Here is a 23,476-nt window from a genome sequence, read left to right on the forward strand (position 1 = left end):
GTTAATGTGATATTTCAGTTTATTTTGAATAAACTTGCAAAATTTCTAAAAACCTGTCTTTGCTTTGTTATAATGGGATATTGTGTGTAGATTGAGAATGTTTTTAAATCAATTTTAGAATGAGGCTGTAACGTAACACTGTGGAAAAAGTCGATCTCTGAGTCCTTTTCTCACGCACGGTATACAACGACATAGTTAGATACCTGGGCATGTTCACATTACCAATTATGATCAAGTTGAACAAAATGTGACTGTATAATGACATTTGTAACTGGCTCCAATATTGGCCTTTATGTTTGATAGTGTTGAGCTTCTATAGAGCTCTGTAGAAGCTTTTGACTGAGATGAAAGATTCTGTTCCGACGTTGTCCCCTTGTTCAACCCCTCAGTGCGAACGATGACAAGGAGTCGTCGTCCAGTGATGACGACAGTGAGGACAGGAGGAGGCTAAATGACAACCTGCTGGGTAAAGTGGCCAGTATTCAGACTGGGACAGACCGGACATCCTGGTACCTGGCCCTGGTAAGTCACATCATGCACAGACCCCAGCCCCACACACACACACTGTTGGGGTGTGTGTCTCTCTCGCTCTCTCTCTCGCTCTCTCTCTCGCTCTCTCGCTCTCTCGCTCTCTCTCTCGCGCTCTCTCGGTGTCTCGCTCGCGCTCTCGCTCGCTCTGTCTCGCTCTCTCGCTCGCTCTGTCTCGCTCTCTCGCTCGCTCTGTCTCTCGCTCTCGCTCGCTCTGTCTCTCGCTCTCGCTCTGTCTCTCGCTCTCGCTCTGTCTCTCGCTCTCGCTCGCTCTGTCTCTCGCTCGCTCTGTCTCTCGCTCGCTCTGTCTCTCGCTCGCTCTGTCTCTCGCTCGCTCTGTCTCTCGCTCTCGCTCGCTCTGTCTCTCGCTCTCGAAAATGAATCTATAACTAAATAACGGTCATCTTCACCATTACATCAGTACTACAACTAGTATCATCATTACCATTACCACCCATACCACTACTATTTGGAATGATAAACAACAATAATAATAGTAATAATAAGTAAGTTACTGCTTACAATGCAGATATTATTCAGTGTCCCTCAGGCTATGGCAGGAAAATACATATTTGGCTGCAAGAGGAGCCATTGCTCCTTCGCCCATAAGTATTTTTTGTTTTTCCTCTGGGTTTAATAAGTTCAAATTTGGAATAAATGTAGTCATTTCTGTGAATAAGGAATCTCTTTTGTGAGGAATATTTATCACAGTAAAGGAGAAAGTGCATCTCTGTCTCTACCTCCCCTGTCGTGCAGTGACCACATACACGCTCCTCAATCGGTGGTCACTCAGCCTGTACTTGGTAAGGATCTGTCTCTGCTTTGTATCTCTGACAGAGTAGAGATAATCAGCCAATTCATAATCTCTGTTTAGGGTCAGATAGCAATTTAGTCGGCTTTGGGATTTTGTTTCGTTTTTCAATGTTGTAAATATGAGTCCTTTGATTGGTTCATGATTTTGTTTATTTGAATTCTTTCTTTTGAAGCAGTGCTGGTGTCAGCTTGGTTGGTGAGGTCCAACACCAGCTGACTGAGAGGGCTCGTTTCTGGGCTCAGCTCTTGGGTTTGAAGTGCTTTAAATTGCAGACTTGAATTTAGATGTAGCCAAAAATTTTATGATCTTTTCTGTATTTTCATTATTACTGGAAAGCGGCCCAATTCTGCCCTACATGCATTAGTTGGTGTATTTCTCTGGACTTGTAGGATTTTCCGACAGAATTCTGCATGTAGGGCTTCAATTGGATGTTTGTCGCACATTTTAAAGTCCAGTTTATTGAGTGGCCCCCAAACCTCACTTCTGTAAAGAGCGATTGGTAGGATTACACTGTCAAATATTTTGGTCCAAATTCTAATTGGGATGTTGATTTTGAATAATTTCATTTTTATTGCATACAATGATCTGCGGGCTTTTTCTTTGAGTGCATTCACTGCCATATTAAAGTTTCCTGATGCAGAAATGGTCAGACCAAGGTAGGTGTAATTTTTAGTGTGTTCAATGATGGTGTTGTTCAAGGTGAATTTATATTTGTGTTTCTGACATCTGGTTTTCTTTTGGAAAATCATGATTTTCGTTTTTGGGAAATTTACTGGCAGGGCCCAATTATGGCAATATTGCTCTAGAATATTCATGTTCTGTTGAAGACCTTCTTTGGTTGGTGATAGAAGTACCAAGTCATCAGCATATAGCAGGTATTTCACCTCTGTGTCAAATAGTATGAGTCCTGGGGCTGGAGAATGGTCCAACATGTCTGCTAATTCATTGATATAAATGTTGAAAAGGTTTGGACTCAAACTGCAGCCTTGTCTCACACCTCAACATTGTGAAAATAATCATTTTCTTTGGTTTTTGATTTTTATTGCACATTTGTTTTCTGTGTACATACATTTTATTAAGTCATACACCTTACCACCAAGCCCACTTTGGAGAATTTTGTAGAATAGCCCTTCGTGTCAAATGGAATCAAATGCTTTTTTAAAGTCAATAAAGCAAGCAAAGATTTTGCCCTCTTTTTTTTTGGTGGACGTGTTTATTAATTAGTGTGTGTGTGTGTATATGGTCAGTAGTGCGACGGTTAGGGAGAAAGCCAATTTGACATTTGCTTATTACATTTTTTTCTTGAAGAAAGGTTTGAATTCTTGATTTCAAAATGCTTCAGAAAACCTTTCCCAAGTTACTGTTTATGCAAATTCCCCTGTAATTATTGGGGTCTGGTTTGTCTCCACTTTTGTGGATAGGGGTGATGAGCCCCTGGTTCCAGACATCAGGGAAGCAGCCAGAAGTTAAAACCATGTTGAACAATTTAAGCACAGCATTTTGCAACTCAGGTGTGCTGTTTTTCAGCATTTCATTTCTGATGTTGTCTAGACCACAAGCCTTCTTTGATTTAATAGATTTGAGCTTTTCATTTAGTTCTTGTTGGGTTATTGGGTAATCTAATAGATTTTGGTTGTTTTAATGACTGATTTGAGGATGTTCAATTTTTCTTTCATTTCTAATTGGTTCTGTTGTAAGTCTTTTTGTGTGTTTTTGTATAGATTTATCAAAATAAGTTTTCCAAATTCCTACATCTTGTATGGCTAATTCTTGTGGCTTTGTTGTGCTTAAATTGTTCCACATGTCCCAGAACTGATTTTGGTCAATTGCGTTTTCAATTTCATCAAGTGTCTTGTTGGTATAATTCAATTTCTTGCGTTTCAGTGTTTCTTTATACTGTTTCAAAGTATTCATATCGTAGCTCTGGGTTGTTTTGCTGCTAATGTTTTTCGTTTGACATTTGTCTTAGATGTGTTATTGTTTTACATTCATTATCAAACCATTTATCAGAAACATTTTGTTTTTTGTTTCTGATGTTGCATTTCTTTGGTTTTCTCAAATTTGCTTTCGATGCTGCTTTTTGGAATATGCAGTTGATGTTTTGATTAGCCGAATTGACACCAACTTTATTGTTTTGGTATTGTAAGTTATTGAAAAACTGTATAGAGTTCATCATTTCATTTGAGTTCAACGTTTCAATAATCTCTCTGCACTGTTTGGAGCCCATCTGTATGATTGGTTTATGTTGTAGAGTTTATTGGGCAGTTTTTTTGAATGAGTATTGCCGGTTAATTTCTTCAGAAACACGTTGATCTGACTGTGATCTGACAATGGTGTCTGTGGTCTGACAGTGAATGCACTAATGGAGGAGGGGTCAATGTCAGTGATGGCATAATCGACTACACTTGTCCCAAGAGCTGAGCAGTAAGTAAACTGACCTAAAGAGTCCCCTCTGATTCTACCATTAAGCATGTACAGGCCTAAGGCTCGACAGAGATGCACTAACTCCTTCCCATTTTTGTTCAGTATTTGGTCAGGACTGTTTCTATTATTTACAATAGGGCTACTGTACAAGGAGGGGTGTCCAAATATGTGGTGGTTACCTCCCGCATCAGTGTAGTCCGGCTCAGAACCTGTTCTTGCATTGAAATCTCCACAAAGAAGCACTTTACCCTCTGCCTGAATTGTAATGATTTCTGTGTGGAGATTGTCGAAAAACTGATCATCATAATATGGTGAATCTGAAGGAGGAGCATAAGCTGCACATATGTATACTTTGTCACAGTAGATTGTACCTTTGTTAAGTTTTAGCCAAATGTGACTGATACCCTTTTTCATTTCATTCAGTGCTAAGTCCTGCTTATGCCAAATGATGATTCCACCTGAGTCTCGGCCCCTTTTAACATTTTTATGTTTGATGGTAGTAAACTTTCTCTATAGCCTGAGGGACACTGAGTATCTATGTCTTCACGACACCATGTTTCCAGTAGGATTATGATGTCCTGTCCCTTGATGTTTTTAATCCATTCTGGATTTGTTGTTTTATAACCAAAATGTGAAGAGCATAGGCCCTGGATATTCCAAGAACTGATAGTTAATGATCTCATTTATAATAAGTGATATTCACTGGTTTGAGTAAAGTACATTGAAAAATGTACTCTCTCTCTCTTTCAAATCGCTTTATTGGCATGAGGTAACAATGTACATGTTGCCAAAGCTTGTTTTGGATATTTACAATATAAAAATCGGAATAAAAATTGTCAACGGGACAACAATAACCAAGGTTCAAAATAACCATACATTCAACAATAACAAGAAGCATACAGTAGAGTACATGTGCAGGTTGATTGGTCTGTCAGACACTGTCCCTCAACTTATGGCAGGCAGAAATGTAGTGCGCTGCCAACCCACAGCTCTCTGGGTCCTCCCCCAACAGGACAGGTAGCCTATCCTCATCAGAGAGGTCTTTGAAACCTTGAATAAGGGTTTCAAATTTCGGAAAATGAAACTCATTGTTTTATATTTTTTACGTTTTGTCAGGAAATGCAGCTCCGTCTCAGGTTCTGCTGTTGTGCAGTGGTTGCACAGCCTTTCCTCTACAGGGAGCCAGGTTTTCCTGTGTCTACCCTTCTCAATGGCAAGGCCTGTGCTCACTGAGCCTGCACTTTGTCAAGGTTTTTCGAAGGTTTTGATCAGTAACCATGGTCAAATATTTAGCCACGGTGTGCTGTTGATTTAGGGCCAGATAGCACTGCATTTTGCTTTGTGCTTGTGTTTCCCGATAAGCAATGTAGTTTTGTTTTGACGTGTTGTAATATGTTTTATTCTGATTGATTGGATGTTCTGGTCCTAAGGCTTCAGTGTGTTAGTACAACAGGTTTGTGAACTCAGCACCAGGACCAGCTGGATGAGGGGACTATTTTCTTTGCTCAGCTCTTGGCATTGCAGGGCTTGGTAATGATATGAGAGGGGGTCACTGTATTTTAGATGTTTCCAAAACTTAATTGCTTTTTAAAACGTTTTTATTATTAGTTGATATTGGCCATATTCTGCCCTGCATGCGTGGTTTGTAGTTTTCCTCTGGACATGTAGGAGAATCTTACAGAACTCTGCATGCAGGGTTTCAATGGGGTGTTTGTCCCATTTGGTGAAATCTTGTTTTGCAAGTGGACCCCACACCTCGCTGCCATAAAGTGCAATTGGTTCAATGACACATTCAATTAGTTTTAGCCAAATTTTAATAGGTATTTCAATTTGAATTAGTTTTTTAATGGCGTAGAATGCCCTGCGTGCTTTCTCTCTCAGTTCATTCACTGCCTCATTTAAGGTGTCCAGTTGAGCTTATTTTTAAACCTAAGTAATTGTAGTGTGTATAGTACTCTATATATTTTGTGCCAATTGAGAACTTTGGTCTAATTCCCTGAGATCTGGATCTTCTCTGGAAAATCATTATTTGAGTCTTTAGGTCCAGGTCCAGGCTCTGCTTTAGGTCCAGGTCCAGGCTCTGCTGTAGGCCATGTGCTGTGGGTGACATCAGGCATAGGTCATCTGCAAAGAGTAGGTATTTAACTTTTGAATTGTGGAGACTAACACCAGGGGCTGAGGATTTTTCTAGAATAGTGGCCAATTCGTTAATGTAAATATTGAAGAGTGCAGGGCTAAGATTGCAACCCTGGCAAAGGCCCTGCCCCTGGTTAAAGAATTCTGTTATTTTCTTACCAATTTGAATGCTGCACGTATTGCCAGTATACATTGATTTAATTATGTCATATGTTTTACCCCCTACACCACTTTCAATAACTTTGTAGAACAGTCCTGTATGCCAAATAGAATCAAATGCTTTTTGGAAGTCGATAAAGCAAGCGTATATTTTGGTATTATTTTGGTGGACATGTTTATCTATCAGGGTGTGTAGGGTGTAAATATGATCAGTTGTGCGATGTTTTGGTATAAATCCAATTTGGCTTTTACTCAAGACATTGTGCTTATTAATTAAGGAAGTTTAGAACTCTTACATTGATAATACTACAGAAAACCTTCCCTAGGTTACTGTTCACACATTCCTCTGTAATTGTTAGGGTCAAATTTGTCTCCTTTCTTAAAGATTGGGGTTTTGAGTCCTTGATTCCAGATGTCAGGGAAATAACCTACACTCAGGATCAAATTAAGCAGTTTTAATATAGCCAATTGAAATTTTGCACTAGTGAGTTTGAGCATCTCATTTAGGATGCCATCAGGTCCGCATGCTTTTTTAAATTTGAGAGTCTGAAGTTTTGTATCAAATGTATTTATATAGCCCTTCTTACATCAGCTGATATCTCAAAGTGCTGTACAGAAACCAAGCCTAAAACCCCAAACAGCAAGCAATGCCGGTGTAGAAGGACGGTGGCTAGGAAAAACTCCCTAGAAAGGCCAAAACCTAGGAAGAAACCTAGAGAGGAACCAGGCTATGAGGGGTGGCCAGTCCTCTTCTGGCTGTGCCGGGTGGAGATTATAACAGAACATGGCCAAGATGTTCAAATGTTCATAAATGACCAGCATGGTCAAATAATAATAATCACAGTAGTTGTCGAGGGTGCAACAAGTCAGCACCTCAAGAGTAAATGTCAGTTGGCTTTTCATAGCCGATCATTGAGAGTATCTCTACCGCTCCTGCTGTCTCTAGAGACTTGAAAACAGCAGGTCTGGGACAGGTAGCACGTCCGGTGAACAGGTCAGGGTTCTATAGCCGCAGGCAGAACAGTTGAAACTGGAGCAGCAGCACGGCCAGGTGGACTGGGGACAGCAAGGAGTCATCATGTCAGGTAGTCCTGAGGCATGGTCCTAGGGTCCTAGGGCTCAGGTCCTCCGAGAGAGAGAGAGAATTAGAGAGAGCATATTTACATTCACACAGGACACCGGATAAGACAGGAGAAATACTCCAGATATAACAGACTGACCCTAGCCCCCCGACACACAAACTACTGCAGCATAAATACTGGAGGCTGAGACGGGAGGGGTCAGGAGACACTGTGGCCCCATCCGATGATACCCCCGGACAGGGCCAAACGGGAAGGATATAACCCCACCCACTTTGCCAAAGCTCAGCCCCCACACCACTAGAGGGACAGGAAGACCACGTCAGTGACTCAACCCACTCAAGTGACGCACCCCTCCTAGGGACGGCATGGAAGAACACCAATAAGCCAGTGACTCAGCCCCTGTAATAGGGTTAGAGGCAGAGAATCCCAGTGGAGAGAGGGGAACCGGCCTGGCAGAGACAGCAAGGGCGGTTTGTTGCTCCAGAGCCTTTCCGTTCACCTTCACACTCCTGGGCCAGACTACACTCAATCATAGGACCCACTGAAGAGATGAGTCTTCAGTAAAGACTTAAAGGTTGAGACCGAGTCTGCATCTCTCACATGGGTAGGCAGACCATTCCATAAAAATGGAGCTCTATAGGAGAAAGCCCTGCCTCCAGCTGTTTGCTTAGAAATTCTAGGGACAATTAGGAGGCCTGCGTCTTGTGACCGTAGTGTACGGTCACAAGAGCTCCTGGTCAGTAATTATTCCAATGGATTTTGATTGTCCTTTTATAGCTTTTTCTAATCCATTCAACTTCTCATGAATTTGGCGTTCTGCGTTTGTGTCAATTTGAACGGTGTTGTAGAGTGTTTTGAAATGGGTTGTCCATATTGCACCATTTTTGTATCGCTAATTCCTCTTATTTCGATTTTAAAAAAAAAAGTTTTTTCCAATTTTGCCAGAAGTTGTTTGTTTATGGACTCCTCAATTAGTGTCAGCTGTTTGCTGTTGTACTGTGCTTTTTTGGTTCTGAGTGTACGTTTATAGAGTTTTAAAATCTCACAGTAGTGAAGGTGAAATTCACCATTATTTGGGTCTCTGTGCTTTTGTTTGGATAGTGTTCTTATAATTTTACAATCTGCATCAAACCAGTTGTCATCTAATCTTTTTTGTTTTGTTTATCAATTTCAATTGTGCTTCTTTTGCCGTTTGCCTGAATATATTGTTGATGTTTTTTACTGCTAGATTGATGCCTTCTTTACTGTGAGTGAATGTGGTATCCAGAAAGTTATCTAAGAGTGTTTGGATATTTTGGTTACAGGTTGCTTTATGGTATTCTTCTGTGCTGTTTTGGGCCCGTCTGTATGAATTTCTGATGTTGTACAGCTTACTGGGCTGTGAATGTGTGGTTGTTTCCATGTCTGTTCTTTTGAGGAACAACGTAATTTGGCTGTGATCAGACAGAGGTGTTAGTGGCTTGACAGTGAATGAGCTGAGCGAGAAAGGGTCCATGTCTGTAATCATATAGTCTACTGTACTGTGGCCAAGAGGTGAGCAGTAGGTGACTCTCCCCAAAGAGTCCCCCTGTAACCTACCATTGACAAAGTACAGACCCAGGCTTCTACAAAGCTGCAAAAGATCCCTTCTGTTTTTGTTGATGGTGCTGTCACTGTTGTTTCTATGGGGGAGATGAAGACAGTTAGAAACAGTATGGCCTGTAATAAAGCTGTCCCCTTGTGTGGTCGTTAGATCAGGTAGTGTTCCTGTGCGCGCATTTGTGTCCCCACAGATGAGCACATTTCCCTGGGCCTGGAAATGGCACGTCTCTTCCTCAAGGGTCTCTTCCTTTCTCTCTCTCTCTGCCTGCCGGTCTCTTTCTCTCTCCCTCTTTCTCTCTCTCTGCCGGTCTCTTTTTTTCCTTAACTTTTTTACATTTCCAGCACAGATTCGCAGGACACTCTTAAAGATGTACACACAAATTAACTATCATGAAGTGCCGATAAACCCCATTGTAATCTTTAAAAAATATATATTTTTGATCCCATTAAGGTGTGCCATGGTTCAAAAAAGGTTGGAAACTACTGGTTTATACAACCACTTGAAAAATGGAACCCATTGTGAAACTAAAAGCAAATTGATAATAACCCTCCTTGGCCTTTTGGTTCTTCTAGTATGACTCCTCTTTGATATTAGGACTGGGTGATAAAGACAATATATTATATTTCTCATATTTGACTTTGTTTTATGTTCTTAATACAACTTATGAGTAGTGCATGACCCTAGAATGGTGGTAACATGAATTCTAAGTGATTTTAATGATTCTCTATTCTGATGGTTTTGTTCTCAACCAAACTGTGAAGAAACTGACAGTGACGTTGTCCAATTTGTTGAACTTCTGATTTATTGAGCACTGTATAAAAATACCTTCTGAGATGGTACGTTGCTCCATACCGGTATTTACAATATATCGTCCAGCACTATTTGCAATTGCGCCTAATTTTCCCTTTCTTTATTGGTTCTGTCTAGGTGATATCACCCAGCTGCAATGATGACCTGACAGTCAAGAAAGACCAATGTTTAGTGAGATCATTTGCAGACTCCAAATTGTAAGCATTGTTCATCCTACTCTTGTGTCGTAGAGTTAAGGAAATTCTGGTTAGTTTACAAACATTGTCTTGTTTGATATTTGCCCCGTCATACATTTTCTAGCCAAGGGCAATGTAAATATGCATGTCTTTTTGCTATTGTCGTATTCTCATAATTGGTGACATTGTAGCTGAATGCATGTGCATTTAAATGTTTTATTTTTTTTTTCAGTCGCACTGTGGCAAGAAAGGAGATCCATGAAGTGAACATGGACAGCATCTCTAAAGCTGAATTCTCGTTGAGGAACGGTAAGGATGGCTCATCTAGGGAGCTCAACACTCAATTCCAGTTAGTTCAAGAACTGAATGGGCATTCCTATGGAGAAATGTCTTGTCCAAGTCAACTGAATTGACATAAAATTGACCTGTAACTCTTGACATCATCTGGCTATTCCCAGGGTTGGACGAGGCAGTGCATTTCCTCAAAACCAAGGTGGTCCCTGACAGTTGGAAGATGGACATGAGCGAGATCTTAGAATCCTCCAGCAGTGATGAGGAGGACAAGGAAGGAAAGGATAGTGAGGAGGAGGAGGAGAAGGAGGATGACGAGGTAAGAAGAACATGGTTCTGTTTCCTACAAGTAAACCACTTTCCTTTTGAGGTGCTGACTAGACCAGTACCTTGCCACATTCAGAAATTAGAATTTATCAGTTTTGACAAAGCATTAGTTCAACTGTTTGACTGTATACTGAAGTGTAATGTTCTAACAGTGGCCATCATAACCTGCTTGTGACGTTTGGGCTTGGAGGTTATAATAGGTACTATTTCATGGAGAGAAAAAAGGAAGATCTTATTTTACAGTGATAAGGTTCAAAACAAGATCCGTCTCATTGAGTAGTGTAAACCCAGCTGTTGTATTGCACACTGTAGTGACCTCACCTGCCTGGTCTGTCAATGAAGTTGGCTTGCACCATACCATCATTGCGTTCCCACCCTGACATCTTGTGGCTACTGAATCACCTTGATTGAGCCAGACTCCCAATAGACCCTGGATACATCCCAATTGCACCATATTCCCTTTTAGTGTAACTACTTTTGACCAGGGCCCATAGTGAATAGGGTCCCATCTGGGATACACTCCTAGTGTGTGGGATAGCCCCTGCCTCAGGAACAACAATGGTTCATTCTTCCTTCTCCCAGAGTTTTGGACAAATGACCATTTGTATGGTTTCCGACACTGTTCCCATACCAACCAGCAGCTACTTCCTATCGTTTAGAGAGGGCCTGTGGGGATTGGCTGAGGTCCAGTGGAGGCGTGCCAGCCAGGCTGTCCTATTCGTGGGAAGGCCCCCTTACTCCTCAAGGTTTCTTTCTACCTCGGCTGGTTTTGACAAATGCTTTGCTTCTCATGAGTGAAATAGGTTCACTTCACTGTGTATTTACTTTTATGGAGCAGTTTGTCGATCATGGTGTAGTTTACACAGTACAACCTACATTGATCACAATGGCATGGACATAGTTGATTTTTCTTTCTAGTTCCTCCATTTGACTTCAGTGTACTGTGACAGTGTCTGTTCGCTAGTAATGATGTACATAGGGAGCCGTATCTATGGCCCTGGTTACTGTGAATAGGTTACACACCAACACTAGGGCTGTCCCCGACTTTAAAAAAAATGTAAAAAATAAAAAACATCTTGATCAACTGAGTTGTCTTTAGACGAATCGATTGGTAGAAATTTTAAAACGTGTATTTTTCCATATATAGACACATCCTAGGTGTTTTAATCAAATAAAATGTAGTCTGTTTTAAGCATGCAGTTTGATGAAATAATTAAGACACACACATTCTAGAGTCTGACTGCAATTGATTTGATTGTGCCGGGCCAAGCTAAGACGTGCTGTTTAAAAAAATAATAACGGCGATTGTCTGTGTGTGAACGTTTACTGATTGCTCAGGAGGTAAAGGGTAAGTGGGATCTGTGCAATAAATTTGACTAGTTGTGAAAAATACTGGATATCAAGAAAAAGAAGGTAAGGAGTATTATGTATGCCAAACAGTTGCTGTTTAAAAAAAAAATATATATATATATGTACCTTTTATTTAACCAGGTAGACCAGTTGAGAACAAGTTGTCATTTACAACTGCGACCTGGCCAAGATAAAGCAAAGCAGTGCGACAAAACAACAGAGTTACACATAAACATACAGTCAATAACACAATAGAAAAATATATGTACAGTGTGTGAAAATGTAGGGAGGTAAAGGCAATAAATAGGCCATGGAGGCGAAATAATTACAATTTAGCATTAATACTGGCGTGGTTGATGTGCAAGTAGAGAATATAGATACTGGGGTGCAAAAGAGCAAGAGGATAAGTAACAATATCGGGATGAGGTAGTCGGGTGTGCTATTTACAGATTGGCTGTGTACAGTGATTGGTAAGCTGCTCTGACAGCTGATGCTTAAAGTTAGAGAGGGAGATATAAGTCAACAGCTTCAGTGACTTTTGCAATTCGTTCCAGTCATTGGCAGCAGAGAACTGGAAGGAAAGGCAGCCAAAGGAAGTGTTGGCTTTGGGGATGACCAGTGCAACATACCTGCTGGAGCGTGTGCTATGTGTGGATGTTGCTATGGTGACCAGTGAGCTGAGATAAGGCAAGGCTTTACCTAGCATAGACTTATAGATGACCTGGAGCCAGTGGGTTTGGCGACGCATATGTAGTGAGGGCCAGCCAACGAAAGCATACAGGTCGCAGTGGTGGGTAGTATATGGGGCTTTGGTGACAAAACGGATGGCACTGATAGACTACATCCAATTTGCTGAGTAGAGTATTGGAGGCTATTTTTTTTAAATGACATCGCTGAAGTCAAGGATCGGTAGGATAGTCAGTTTTATGAGGGTACGTTTGGCAGCATAAGTGAAGGATGCATTGTTGCGAAATAGGAAGCCGATTCTAGATTTAGTTTTGGATTGGAGATGCTTAATGTGAGTCTGGAAGGAGAGTTACAGTCTAACCAGACACCTAGGTATTTGTAGTTGTCTGCATGTTCTAGGTCAGAACCGTCCAGATTAGTGATGCTGGACGGGCGGGAGAGTGCGGGCAGCAATTGGTTGAAGAGCATGCACTTAGTTTTACTTGCAGTTGGAGAACTCGGAATGAGTGTTGTATGGCATTGAAGCTCGTTTGGAGGTTTGTTAGCACAGTGTCCAAAGAAGGGCCGTTAGATTACAATGTAAATTTCGGACCATTTGGAACTGTGTAAACACCACTACATTTTAAGCCTTTATAGGGTTGCACATTTTGGGGAATATTCACAGGTGGAAACTTTCTGTGGGAATTAACGGGAATACAGTTGAAGTCAGAAGTTTACATACACCTTAGCTAAATACATTTAAACTCAGTTTTCACAATTCCTGACATTTAATCGTAGTAAAAATTCCCTGTCTTAGGTAAGTTAGGGTCACCACTTATTTTAAGAATGTGAAATGTCAAAATAATAGGAGAGAGAATTATTTCAGCTTTTATTCCTTTCGTCACATTCCCAGTGGGTCAGAAGTTTACATACACTCAATTAGTATTTGGTAGCATTGCCTTTAAATTGTTTGACTTGCGTCAAATGTTTCGGGTAGCCTTCCACAAGCTTCCCACAATAAGTTGGGGGAATTTTGGCCCATTCCTCCTGACAGAGCTGGTGTAACTGAGTCAGGTTTGTGGGCCTCCTTGCTCGCACATGCTTTTTCAGTTCTGCCCACAAATGTTCTATAGGATTGAGCTCAGGGCTTTGTGATGGCCACTCCAATACCTTGACTTTGTTGTCCTTAAGCCATTTTGCCACAACTTTGGAATTATGCTTGGGGTCATTGTCCATTTGGAAGACCCATTTGCGACCAAGCTTTAACTTCCTGACTGATGTCTTGATGTTGCTTCAATATATCCACATAATTTTCCCTCCTCGTGATGCCATCTATTTTGTGAAGTGCACCAGTCCTTCCTGCAGCAAAGCACCCCCACAACATGATGCTATCACCCCCGTGCTTCACAGTTGGGATGGTGTTCTTCGGCTTGCAAGCCTCCCCATTTTTCCTCCAAACATAACGATGGTCATTATGGCCAAACAGTTCTATTTTTGTTTTATCAGTCCAGAGGACATTTCTCCAAGAAGTACGATCTTTATCTCCATGTGCAGTTTCAAATCGTAGTCTGGCTTTTTTTATGGCCGTTTTGGAGCAGTGGCTTCTTCCCTGCTGAGCGGCCTTTCAGGTTATGTCGATATAGGACTCATTTTACTGTGGATATAGATACTTTTGTACCTGTTTCCTCCAGCATCTTCACAAGGTCCTTTGCTGTTCTTCTGGGATTGATTTGCACTTTTCGCACCAAAGTACGTTCATCTCTAGGAGACTCCTTCCTGACTGGTATGATGGCTGCGTGGTCCCATGGTGTTTTTACTTGCGTACTATTGTTTGTACAGATGAATGTGGTACCTTCAGGTGTTTGGAAATTGCTCCCAAGGATGAACCAGACTTGTGGATGTCTACAATTCTTTTTTGAGGAGCATAGAGGCACTGAGTTTCAAGGTAGGCCTTGAAATACATCCGCAGGTACACCTATTGACTCAAATAATGTCAATTAGCCTATCAGAAGCTTCTAAAGCCATATCATTTTCTGTAATTTTCTAAGCTATTTAAATGCACAGTCAACTTAGTGTATGTAAACTTCTGACCCACTGGAATTGTGATACAGTGAAATAATCTGTCTGTAAACAATTGTTGTAAAAATGACTTGTGTCATGCACAAACTACATGTCCTAACCGACTTGCCAAAACTATAGTTTGTTAACAAGAAATTTGTGGAGTTGTTGAAAAACTTATTTTAATGACGCCAACCTAAGTGTATGTAAACTTCCGATTTCAACTGTATATGCAAATTAATATTAATACCATTTCGATGTAGGTGTTTTTTGCATTGGATATATTTACCATATCATATGGATACAAACATAAACCTTTTACCTTATCATAATTGTAAATAACAATCCTTCCAATAGAAAAAAATGAAATAATTAGTTACGAATTGAACTTGAATTAAATGAGTTGACTCTTCACATGGGATGATTTCACTGAACTACAAAAGAGAATATTGAATGATCCCCAATCCATCGCATCTCTCAAAAGCATTTTCAACATACATCTGTAAAATAATCTAGAAACGAAAGCTTTGCTTGTCTTCCTCTCAGGCTTCCATGTCTTCTCCCTGGACCTCCTCAATGTCCACCTCTTGAACATCAGCCTCTGAGGCCTCATCTTCACTGTCACTTTCCAACCTTGTTGAGGATGGCTCAGTCCCTTCCACCAGGTGGCTTATGAGATATGTTGGCACGACTGCCATATTGCATCTACATCCCAAAGCCCTTGCTTGGAAGTGTACTTCGCCAGACTGCCAAGAACCTTGCCCTCATTCAGGCTAAGGTGGCGAGACACGGTATTGATGACACCATAGGCCTTGTTGATCTCTGCACCAGACAGGATGCTCTTGCCTGCATTCTTGGGGTCCAACATGTACGCTGTGGCGTGTATGGGCTTCAGGCAGAAGTCCACGCCTTTTGATGTATTTCAGAACTGCAGTTTCCTCTGCTTGGAGCGACAGTGAAGTGGGCAAGGCAGTACGGATTTCTTCTCTAACATCTGCAAGCAGAGTCTGAATATCAGACAGGATGGAATTGTCTCCCTCAATCCGTGCAATGGCTACTGATATAGGTTTCAGGCTGCTTACCACTCTCCCAAAATACATCATACAGTAGGATCCTCTTGATGGGGCTGTCCATATCAGCAGACTGTGATGTGGCCATTTCTTGGAGAGACTCCTTCCCCTCCAGGAGACTGGGTGGTGTTGTCATCATATTTGACAAACGGGTGTTGCTGGGCAGCTTCAATTTTGTGCTCTTATTCTTCTCACTTCTCCTGCTTGGTGAGGTAGATTGCTGCTATCAATTGATGACCCTTCACATGCCTAACAATTTCCTTGGCTCTCTTGTAGAGTGTATCCATTGTTTTCAGTGTCATGATGTCCTTGAGGAGCAGATGCAATGCATGAGCAGCATAGCCATTGTGTGTGATGTGAGGGTAGGACGACTCCACTTTAGACCAAGCAGCCTTCATGTTCGCAGCATTGTCTGTCACCAGTGCAAATACCTTCTGTGCTCCAAGGTCATTTATGACTGCCTTCAACTCATCTGCAATGTAGAGACCGGTATGTCTGTTGTCCCTTGTGTCTGTGCTCTTGTAGAATACTGGTTGAGGTGTGGAGATGTAGTTAATTATTCCTTGCCCACGAACATTCGACCACCCATCAGAGATGATTGCAATACAGTCCGCTTTCTCTATGATTAGCTTGACCTTTACTTGAACTCTGTGTCCAGCAAATGAGTAGATAAAACATGTCTGGTTGGAGGGGTGTATGCTGGGCAAAGAACATTCATAAATCTCTTCCAATACACATTGCCTGTGAGCATCAGAGGTGAACCAGTTGCATACACAGCTCGAGCAAGACATTCATCAGCATTTCTCTGAATACATTCCTCCATTTGAGTCAAAAAAACTTCTGATTCCAGGAGGGCCGTGGGCTGTTGCTATCGATAAGGTGTCTGATTCATCATTTTCACCTCGAATAGAAGTAGAGGGACTTTTGTCAGAGGTTGCTTGTTGTGCACTTGGCCGAATGATTTGGCATCTTTGTTGCGTTCTTCACATGATTTGGCACAGTATTTGCAAATGTACACAGCTTTTCCTTCTACATTAGCTGCAGTGAAATGTCTCCACATCAGATAGTGCCTGTGGCATTTTCCTGTAAAGATTAGAATAAAATGACAAATAAAAAAACAAAACAAATATAATTCCATGTACAGAAATAGTTAAGCAGTTAGATTAAACAACTCCTTTGTAAGAAATGTTTTGTATGGAAACAGGTGAATTTAACACTCCTCCGTTAGCAGACTCAAGCAAGCTAAAACCCAGATCGGAAGCAAAAACGAACTAGCAGAAATTAACAAGTTAGAAATGATTTACACACACTTTGCTCTAGGCTACTATTTACTAGTTAACAAAAAATAATGTATGTCATAAAATATATTCACCTAGTAAACAGGGGTTAACTGCCTTGTTCAGGGGAGATTCGTTTTTGCAACCTTCCGATTACTAGTCCAACGCTCTAACCACCTGCCTTACATTGCACTCCACGAGGAGCCTGCATGGCAGGCTGACTACCTGTTACGCGAGGGCAGCAAGAAGCCAAGGTAAGTTGCTAGCTAGCATTAAACTTATCTTATAAAAACGATCAATCTTAACATAATCACTAGTTAACCTCTCTCGGGTATGTGGGACGAAATCGTCCCACCTAGTCAACAGCCAGTGGAATCGAGTGGCGCGATATTCAAAAACCTTAAAAATGCTATTACTTCAATTTCTCAAACATATGACTATTTTACACCATTTTAAAGACAAGCCTCTCGTTAATCTAACCACATTGTCCGATTTCAAAAAGGCTTTACAACGAAAGCAAAACTTTAGATTATGTCAGCAGAGTACCCAGCCAGAAATAATCACACACCCATTTTTCAAGCTAGCATATGTCACAAAACCAAACCACAGCTAAATGCAGCACTAACCTTTGATCTTCATCAGATGACACTCCTAGGACATTATGTTATACAATGCATGCATATTTTGTTCAATCAAGTTCATATTTATATCAAAAACCAGCTTTTTACATTAGCATGTGACGTTCAGAACTAGCAAACATACCGTAAAATTCCGGTGAATTTACTAAATTACTCACAATAAACGTTCACAAAAAAACATAATTATTTTAAGAATTATAGATACAGAACTCCTTTATGCAATCACGGTGTCAGATTTTAAAATCGCTTTTCGGCAAAAGCACATTTTGCAATATTCTGAGTAGATAGCTCGCCATCACGGGCTAGCTAATTTGACACCGACCAAGTTTGGCGTTTACTAAACTCAGAATTGTTTTAAGAAAAATTGGATTACCTTTGCTGTTCTTCGTCAGAATGCACTCCCAGGACTAATACTTCATCCACAAATGTTGTTTTAGTTCAAAATAATCAATAGTTATGTTCAAATATCCTCTGTTTTGTTCTTGCGTTCAAGACACTATCTGAACGGTGACGCGCGGACGCATGTCGTGACAAAAAAATTCAAAATATTCCGTTACCGTACTTCGAAGCATGTCAAACGCTGTTTAAAATCCATTTTTATGCTATTTTTCTCCTAAAATAGCGTTAATATTCCGACCGGGATACGTCGTATTCGTTCAAAGACTGAAAATGTAAAATGGACTCTTCACGTGCACACGCGCCCCTGTTTCATTGTTCTCAGATCGACCACTATCCAAATGCGCTACTGTTTTTCAGCCAGGGACTGCAGAGTCATCATTCAACGTTCTGGCGCCTTCTGAGAGCCTGTGCGAGTCTTAGAAAATGTCACGTTACAGCAGACATCCTCTGTTTTCGATAAAGAGGGTATAGAAGGCCAAGAAATGGTCACAGAGGGCACTTCCTGTACAGAATCTTCTCAGGTTTTGGCCTGCCATATGAGTTCTGTTATACTCACAGACACCATTCAAACAGTTTTAGAAACTTTAGGGTGTTTTCTATCCAAATCAAACAATGATATGCATATTCTAGTTTCTGGGCAGTAGTAATAACCAGATTAAATCGGGTACGTTTTTTTATCCGGATGTGAAAATACTGCCCCCTACCCTAGAGAGGTTAACTACACATGGTTGATGATATTACTAGTTTATCTAACGTGTCCTGCGTTGCATATAATCGATGCGGTGCCTGTTAATTTCTCATCGAATCACAGCCTACTTCAACAAACGGGTGATGACTTAACAAGCGCATTTGCGAAAAAAGCACTGTCGTTGCACCAATGTACCTAACCATAAACATCAATGCCTTTCTTTAAAATCAATACACAAGTATATATTTTTAAACCTGCATATTTAGTTAATATTGCCTGCTAACATGAAATTGTGTCACTGCTCTTGCGTTCATTGCCTAGCTCGTTGCGAACTAATTTGCCAGAATTTGACGTAATTATGAAATACCATTGAAGGTTGTGCAATGTAACAGGAATATTTAGACTTAGGGATGCCACCCGTTAGATAAAATACGGACCGGTTCCACTTTCACTGAAAGAACTTGTTTTCGAGATGATAGTTTCCGGATTCGACCATATTAATGACCTAAGGCTCGTATTTCTGTGTGTTATTATGTTATAATTAAGTCTATGATTTGATAGAGCAGTCTGACTGAGCGATGGTGGGCACCAGCAGGCTCGTAAGCATTCATTCAAACAGCACTTTTGTGCGTTTTGCCAGCAGCTTTTCGCAATGCATTGCGCTGTTTATGACTTCAAGCCTGTCAACTCCCAAGATTAGGCTGGTGTAACCGATGTGAAATGGCTAGCTAGTTAGCGGGTGCGCGCTAATAGCGTTTCAAACGTCACTCACTCTGAGACTTGGAGTAGTTGTTCCCTTTGCTTTGCATGGGTTACGCTGCTTTGAGGGTGGCTGTTGTCGATGTGTTCCTGGTTCGAGCCCAGGTAGGAGTGAGGAGAGGGACGGAAGCTATACTGTTACACTGGCAATACTAATGTGCCTATAAGAACATCCAATAGTCAAAGGTATATGAAATACAAAGCGTATAGAGAGAAATAGTCCTATAATTCCTATAACCTAAAACTTCTTACCTGGGAATATTGAAGACTCATGTTAAAAGGAACCACCAGCTTTCATATGTTCCCATGTTCTGAGCAAGGCACTTAAACGTTAGCTTTCTTACATGGCACATATTGCACTTTTACTTCTCCAACACTTTGTGTTTGCATTATTTAAACCAAATTGAACATATTTCATTATTTTTTTGAGGCTAAATTGATTTTATTGATGTATTATATTAAGTTAAAATAAGTGTTCATTCAGTATTGTTGTAATTGTCATTATTACAAATAAAAAAAATAAAAAAATTGGCCGATTTTAATCAGTATCGGTGTTGAAAAATCATAATCGATCGACCTCTACTTGGTACAGCTCTATTTGGGGAGTTTCTCCCATTTCTTCTCTGCAGATTCTCTCAAGGTCTATTCAGGATGGATGGGGAGCGTCGCTTCACAGCTGTTTTCAGGTTTCTCCAGAGGTGTTCGTTCAGGTTCAAGTCTGACCTCTGGCTGGGCCACTCATGGACATTCAGAGACTTGTCCCGAAGCCACTCCTGCGTTGTCTTGGCTGTTTGCTTAGGGTCATTGTCCTGTTGGAAGGTTAGCCTTAGCCCCAGTCTGAGGTCCTTTGCGCTCTTGTGCAGATTTTCATCAAGGATCTCGCTGTACTTTGCTCCGTTCCTCTTTGCCTCAAGGATCTCGCTGTACTTTGCTCCGTTCCTCTTTGCCTCGATCCTCACTAGTCTTTCAGTCCCTGCCGATTTTAAAAATATGTCCCCACAGCATGATGCTGCCACCACCATGCTTAACCTGGCACCATCCCTACGGTGTTCTCCAGACGTGACGCTTGGTATTGAGTCGAAATAGTTGAATCTTTGTTTCATCAGACCAGAGAATCTTTTTTCTCATGGTCTGAGTCCTTTAGGTACAGTTTGGCAAACTCCAAGGGAGCTGTCGTGCCTTTTTTTTTTTATTGAGGTGTGGCTTCCATCTGGCCATTCTACCATAAAAGCCTGATTGGTGGAGTGCTGCGGAGATGGTTGTCCTTCTGGAAGGATTTAGATCTCCACAGAGGAACTCTAGAGCTCTGTCAGAGTGACCATCTGATTCTTGGTCATCTCCCTGACCAAGACTCTTCTCCCTCGATTGCTCAGTTTGTACGAGCGGCAAGCTCTAGGAAGACTCTTTGTGGTCCATAGTTTCTTCCATTTTAAGAATGATGAAGGCCATCATTGTGTTCTTGGACCTTCAATCCTGCATAAATGTTTTGCTACCCTTCACTGGATCTGTACCTCAACACATTCCTGTCTCAGCGCTCTACGGACAATTCCTTCGACCTCATGGCTTGGTTTTTGCTCTGACATGTACTGTCAACTGAGGGACCTTATATAGACAGGTGTGTGTGTGCCTTTCCAAATCATGTCCAATCAATTGAATTTACCACAGGTGGACTCCAAGTTGTAGTAACGGCTCAACAATGATCAATGGAAACAGGGTGCACCTGAGCTCAATACAAAGGGTCTGAATGCTTATGTAAATAATAGCATTGCTAACTCTACAGGAATGTAACTATGTCAGGACTGATGGGTTTTACTTGCATGCCTTATCTACTCACAGCTTTTCATTATGTCTTCTGTCTCTTTGAAAACTTTACCTTTTTATTTTATCAAATTAGTTGCATTTGTATTTAGGACTAAAATATGTTTGTCGAGAGACCTTGTCAGAATAACAGCACAGTCGCTGACAGGTAATGACTAGCACAAGATATCGTCGGTTGATGCCTCATTTGCCTATTTTAACCAAGGTGTGTTGCGTTTACTTTCCCAGCAGCCTGAGGATGAGGCGGACCCAGAGGAGAGGGATCACTTCCTGCAGCAGCTGTATAAGTTCATGGAGGATCGAGGTGAGCCTTCAGCCCTGTTCCATTTATCTTCCTGCGTTTTCCCTGTCTGTCTCAAATAGCACCCTATTTCCTATATAGTGCCCTGCTTTTGACCAGGGTCCATTGATCTTTCATGACTTTTACAGCGCACAACACTTGACTGCAAGCGCACACACTACCTTGCCGGCTCTGGCTCTGAATGCCCCATCCATCCTTCATTCATTTGATTTCACTGCAGTTTTTTTTTTAATCACAATGCATCCTTATCAGTCATTCAACGACAACATATGAAATAAGAACGATGCTCCTGTGATTTGGAATGCCCTAGAATGTACTACTTTTCCTCTCACTGCTCTTCTCCACATCTCCTCCTCAGGGACGCCAATTAACAAGCCTCCTGTGCTCGGCTACAAGGATCTGAACCTCTTCAAGCTCTTCAGGCTAGTCTACCAGCAGGGGGGCTGTGACAAAGTGAGTGCATCTCATCTATACAGCTAACACCCCCCTGCCTCTTTCATCCGAGTCCTCCTCACTGCAGTGGCAGGCAGGGAGACTGTCTGGTCTCGTCATCTAATGTGAACAGCCCGTTCTCTCAAGCTTTGTCTCTCCTCTGTAAGCTGAATCGCAGCATGTAGCTTTTTAGTGGACTATCAAGGTCATGGATGGGGCTGTCTGGCTGGTGTTCTGCACGTCAGCTGTTATGAGGGCATAGAAAACAATAGGCCTGATATGACTTAACAATTTGGACTGTTTCTCGATCAAGTGATGTTGGTAGGGTTTAGTCTCACTTACCTCCTTGTTTGTTTTGTTGAAGATATTCTTGATATAGCGTAGCCTTCATATGTTAAGTTGATGGTTGTTATTTGCAGATTGAAAGTGGATCTGTATGGAAACAAATCTACATGGACCTGGGCATTCCCATCCTAAACTCTGCTGCCTCCTACAATGTGAAGACTGCCTACAGAAAGTAGGTGCTGGTTCACTTCACTCGTACTGACAAGCACTCTTTACCAGACACGTCTTTCTTTTGAAGCTGTTGAGTCATTTGCGTTGATGTTGAGATGCACTCAACGTCTTGGCATGATAAATTCAAACTGTCTTCTAGGACGGATTACTATAGGGCTATATAAATACATTTGATTGATGGATATTTCAGTTTTTTGCACCAAGATTATTTAGACGTGTGTGGTGAGTGACATTTACTTTGTGTAGGTACCTGTATGGCTTTGAGGAGTACTGCCGCTCAGCCTGCATTGTGTTCAGGACCATCCACCACAACGAGGCTCGTCCAGCATCCCAGTCCTCCCAGTCCCAGACAGAGCAGAAGGCTGCCCAGGTCCCTGAGGTGAAGGACAAGGTTGGCAAGGGCCCAACACCACCCGTCCAGAATGAGTCTACTGCAGCCACAGAGGACAAGCCTGCCCAGGAGGAGGCTGAGTCGGGGAGTGAGAGCGACAAAGAGAGCCACAAAGATATCGCCTCTCCCAGGGTTAGGAGTTCTCAAAAGCAACTTTTGTCCTTTGTGGTGATTTAACTTTTTTCTAACTCTTAGATTTCCTCCCAATTCGCCTTCTCAAAATGAATTGAACTGGGTTTCATCCCCTCTGATCTTTTCATCCAATGTGTTTTGAGGAAGATGCAAGGAGAAAGTGTGAAAGAGTTGTACTATAGTTACTGTTTTTTTCCTGAGTTCCAGACACTAATCTCTTCTCTATCCTTTCCCTCAGGGGAGGAGACGGTGCACTGTGACCCCGGTCAAAGCTGAGGTGAAGGAGCCTGTCAAGCTGGAGAAGATCAAAGAGCAGGAGCCAAGTGTTCTGGGTGTGGGGGAGACCAGTGGAGAGGAGAGGGGTGGTCAAAAAGAGAGCAGCAGGTCAGACGGAGGGGACACCCAGGGGAATGGATGCAGCCGACGTCTGGAGGAGTCCGATAAAGAGTCTGAGGACGAAGGGGAGGATGAGGACAGCGAGAGGAGAGTTGGAGAAGGGTACAGTTGAATGTTAATGAAACATATAACAGTGTAATATTAAAAACTTCTTAGGGATAGCGGGACACCAGTCGACAACATCTGGTGAAATTGGAGGGCGCGCAATTCAAATAAATAATATTAAACATTCATGAACGTATCTTATATCATTCAA

General features: G+C 41.6%; 1 protein-coding gene across 5 annotated transcripts in view; it reads left to right on the forward strand.

Annotated features, from left to right (window-relative positions):
• Positions 1 to 23,476, forward strand: part of LOC106611238 (AT-rich interactive domain-containing protein 4A) — a 61,584-nt gene that overhangs the window by 16,603 nt on the left and 21,505 nt on the right. For 3 of the 5 annotated variants that reach the window (XM_082955740.1, XM_082955742.1, XM_082955743.1), the window contains 9 exons: positions 390 to 522; positions 9,653 to 9,732; positions 9,944 to 10,020; positions 10,170 to 10,321; positions 21,281 to 21,356; positions 21,712 to 21,806; positions 22,205 to 22,302; positions 22,548 to 22,860; positions 23,063 to 23,322. In XM_082955740.1, the coding sequence (XP_082811866.1) occupies positions 390 to 522; positions 9,653 to 9,732; positions 9,944 to 10,020; positions 10,170 to 10,321; positions 21,281 to 21,356; positions 21,712 to 21,806; positions 22,205 to 22,302; positions 22,548 to 22,860; positions 23,063 to 23,322 (1,284 nt within the window). The remainder of the gene's footprint in view (positions 1 to 389; positions 523 to 9,652; positions 9,733 to 9,943; positions 10,021 to 10,169; positions 10,322 to 21,280; positions 21,357 to 21,711; positions 21,807 to 22,204; positions 22,303 to 22,547; positions 22,861 to 23,062; positions 23,323 to 23,476) is intronic. The other 2 variants (XM_014211236.3, XM_082955741.1) reach the window with 2 other exon arrangements.

The sequence above is a fragment of the Salmo salar genome, chromosome 09 (genome assembly GCF_965601325.2).
Source record: "Salmo salar chromosome 09, fSalSal1, whole genome shotgun sequence".
NCBI lineage: Eukaryota > Metazoa > Chordata > Actinopteri > Salmoniformes > Salmonidae > Salmo > Salmo salar.